A 3,612-nucleotide genomic window follows, 5' to 3' on the forward strand; every position below is an offset into this window, starting at 1 on the left:
TCCTATTAAGCATACAAATTAAATCGTTACAAAAAAAAAATATAAAAGACCATGATATTCTAGACCCAAAGACATCAACATCATTTATCTCTCTTTTCATACTTTTCTATTACAATTTTAACTTTAGAGAGTCAATCATCACATTTTTTTACATATGACATATCATTACAAAGAGGAAAAAAAAACAAGAACATAGGCCTAAAAACTTGTGAGATTTGAAGGTGGATTCTTTATAATGAACCTTTGTTTGGATACAAAATTCAGATAAGCATCACCATATTACAAGAATCCAAATGGCCTAAAGATTGCTCAAACAGACTTACAAAACATTATATTTCAAGCCACCAAAATTCTTACAAAACAACAAATTAAGGCCTTCAAGGACAGACAATTTAGCATAATTTTTTTTCTTCTTCTTCTGAGAGGGTTAGTGGAATAAAAAACCATGTTTGTTTTTGGATTAATTAGTAATATATTATGATTTAATTATACACTAATTGGTTGGGTTGATGCCAAGCCGTGAAGCTTCCTTTCTTTGATAGCTGGATCTTCAAGTAGAAGAACTTTGTCTTTGTGTCCAACTCCAACCATGTGTAAATATTCACAATCATCTCTTTCTTTCCCTTTGAATAGTAATCTTTGTTCTCTTGCTTCTAAACCAGTCACCATTGATAGAATCATCTTCAATTCCCCTAATAACACCACACACAAAATCTAATTAATTAGTTTGTTGATCAACCAATCAACCAATCAATCAGTCCCCCAATATAAACTTTGATTCAATTTACAATTCTAAGACCCCTTTTCAAACAAAAAAAATAACCCATCTTTTCTTTTTTGATTTTCTAGATACCTTGGTTTGGCCCATCTTCTGATTTTTTTTTTTTTTTTTTTTAAGTTATATATCACTTAAATATGTTAATGTTTGTTACTAAAAAGTTTGGATTGTTCTAAAAATAGAGTATCTCATATCACACCTATCTTTATGCAGTCGACCTAGTAGTCCAATCACAATATTTAGATACATATTGAGCTATGTTCATTTTTATGCAATCTACCTAATAGTCTAACCATAACATATTTTTTTACAAAAAAAGATGTGTGTAGGCTAAGCTGTATCAAAATATTACTCATCTAGAAAATTTTGAATTGAGGGAAGTATTAATTACTCTTCCCAAAAAACAATTGTTCCCCAAATATGGAAAATTGAAAAAAGAAAAACCTAATTCTTGTAAATTGTCTTTGGAAATGGAATTGAAAGGTAAAAACTTACCAAAAGTAGAGGTGGGTTGAACAGAAATATCATGAAATTGAGAGACAGTTGAGACTCTAATAGTGATTGTTTCTTCTTCTCCGGCCAAATTGGATTGGCCGGCGATTTCTCTCCTCTGCACCAGCATGCCACCTGGCCGGAGCTCCCACTTAATTTCCGTCAAGGATTCGGCGGCGGCGGGGTCCTTGTGGTGGTCATCGGCGACTTTGATCTTGTTGTTACAGCTGGTGACAAAGCTAATCCCAAATTTGAAAGTGGAGCTTCTGCAGAATCTCTTTGATCTGAGCTTCATCATCTTTAATTTGCAGCTTAATTTTTCACTTTCTCTTTGATCAATTCAAAAAGATGGAGATGGGGAGAGGGTGTTATATAATGGGAGATTAAACATATGTAGGGACAAAGGGGAAGAAGATAAATGAAAAAAGAAAAAAAGAAATAGAGAAATTTATTAATTTATCATTATTTTGGTCTCCATCATTTGTGTTCTCTTCTCTTTACATTTTTGTCTTCTATAGTTTTCAACTTTTTTATTTACTCTACTCCCTATAATTCCTTAATATTTCTCTCTCTCTCTTTTTTTTTTCCTTTTCGGGTAAATATCAATTATTTCAAATGGTAAAACGGTTGAAAATATTTACAAAATATAACAAAATTTTAGAAGATAGAGGTTGATATACATTGATAGACTTCTATTAGTGACATTGATAGACACTAATAGAAGTTTATAGTGTCTATCATTAATAGTTCTAAAATTTTACTATATTTTGTAAATATTTTTGTTTATTTTTTTATATTTGAAAACAACCCTTAATTTAAACTCTAAACTTTTTGGTTGTATCAATTTATATTTATAATTATATCAATTTAAGCTCTAAACTTTGATAATTATATCAATTAAAACTTTGAACTTTTACAAGTATATCAATTTAAACCCTAAACTTTCTTAAACTTATTCACATAAAATATAATTGAGAGTTTAAATTGATACACTTATGAAACTTCAAGCTCTAAATTGATATACTCATGAAAGTTCAGGATTTTAATTGATACACTTATGTAAATTCATGGTTTAAATTGATACAACTTCCAAAGTTCAGAGCATAAATTGATATTTGCCCCCTTTTTTTAAGTACAATATGGTATGGAGGTTTCAAACCCTACATCTCATAAGTTGAACTAAAGCTATGTTTACCATCTCTAATGAAAATTAATGTAATAATCATAATAGGATTCCATTGACATCAATCAGTTGTCGTTATTTTTGTTATAGATTTAGAAGTGAGTCTTAGATGTCACTATGGGTACGGAACACAAGTAAACAACATAAAACATAATCAAATAGGGCCGACTTTTCCGATTACCATCGATTTATCACGTTTTTCCTAGGGTAAGCGTGACCTAAGTTCAATTTCACTTGGTAACTTTGTCTTTAATAGAAAATGTTAAGAATATTGATTTATTGTAATATAGATGGATGAAGGAAAATTTTGGATGAAGGAAACAATTATGGTATTAAATTTCTATCAACACGTCAACCTTTTTTTAATTTATTTGTATTTCCATATTTTTCGTGATCTAATTCGGCATCAATTTGAGAGGTAAAACCGATATTTCTATTATATCCTTAAGAAAAATCTATGAATAATAGATTTTAACTCATTTAAAACAACGTTAAAAAATATATATTTATTGACTTAAATATAATTTTTGAATTTTTTGTTTTCATAATTTTTTTTTAGAAGTATTCATCAACATCGATATTTTATCAATATTTCTATCGATATTTTCATAAAATTAAAATCTATTTGCATTTTAAACTTTGAAAATAATTGCTCCTGATATTTTGCTCTGGTCTTAGAGTAGTAAAACGGTAGGATTTTTTGAAGTCATTTTCGATAGTCTACAAATTAGAAAAAGTATACATAATATAAAAGGTAAAATCTATCATTTCTTATGAAAATTTTGAGTTCTACCCTTGATAGAGTAATGGAAGAAAATTAGGCCTAATTTAGACCTGAGAGAGAAACTTTGGAGTTAATATTTAATAGAGCTATCTAATTTAATCATAACTCATACATTATACTAAATATTATTCCATGATTACTTATATTATGTTAGAAAAAAATATATGTAGAAGACGACAAAACGATTCACATTTAGTATGATGACAAGAATGATATAGAAAAAACTTTACTAAACTATAAGAAGCAAATCAAAAGTTTTTTAAATACGTTAATTTAAAACTAAACACAAATCATAGACACCGGAGGTGAATGAGGACGGCGACGTGGACGTCGGTGAGGAGATGATGATAGGTGAAGGACGAATGAGAAAGCGAC

The 3,612-nt window shown here is 29.1% G+C and overlaps 1 protein-coding gene across 1 annotated transcript; it reads right to left on the reverse strand.

The window, feature by feature from the left end:
• Positions 1–206: 206 nt before the first annotated feature.
• On the reverse strand, positions 207–1,755 carry LOC120080040 (BAG family molecular chaperone regulator 4-like). Its single transcript, XM_039034581.2, has 2 exons — positions 1,274–1,755; positions 207–692 (listed from the first exon to the last, which is right to left on the reverse strand). The coding sequence occupies exons 1-2, from the start codon at positions 1,566–1,568 to the stop codon at positions 487–489; spliced, it is 501 nt and encodes a 166-aa protein (XP_038890509.1). The 5' UTR covers positions 1,569–1,755; the 3' UTR covers positions 207–486.
• Between the last annotated feature and the right edge of the window lie 1,857 nt (positions 1,756–3,612).

Source organism: Benincasa hispida, chromosome 6, assembly GCF_027475165.1.
Source record: "Benincasa hispida cultivar pf3 chromosome 6, pf3_genome.v1.1, whole genome shotgun sequence".
NCBI classification, from domain to species: Eukaryota; Viridiplantae; Streptophyta; class Magnoliopsida; order Cucurbitales; family Cucurbitaceae; genus Benincasa; species Benincasa hispida.

What these genes read in the sequence shown, in the direction of transcription:
- LOC120080040 (XM_039034581.2), bottom strand. Translation starts at nt 1,568, where the DNA reads ATGATGAAGCTCAGATCAAAGAGATTCTGCAGAAGCTCCACTTTCAAA. An exon ending in TCAACCCACCTCTACTTTTG is followed by an intron (nt 693 to 1,273) that starts GTAAGTTTTTAC and finishes TGGTGTTATTAG; the next exon opens with GGGAATTGAAGATGATTCTA.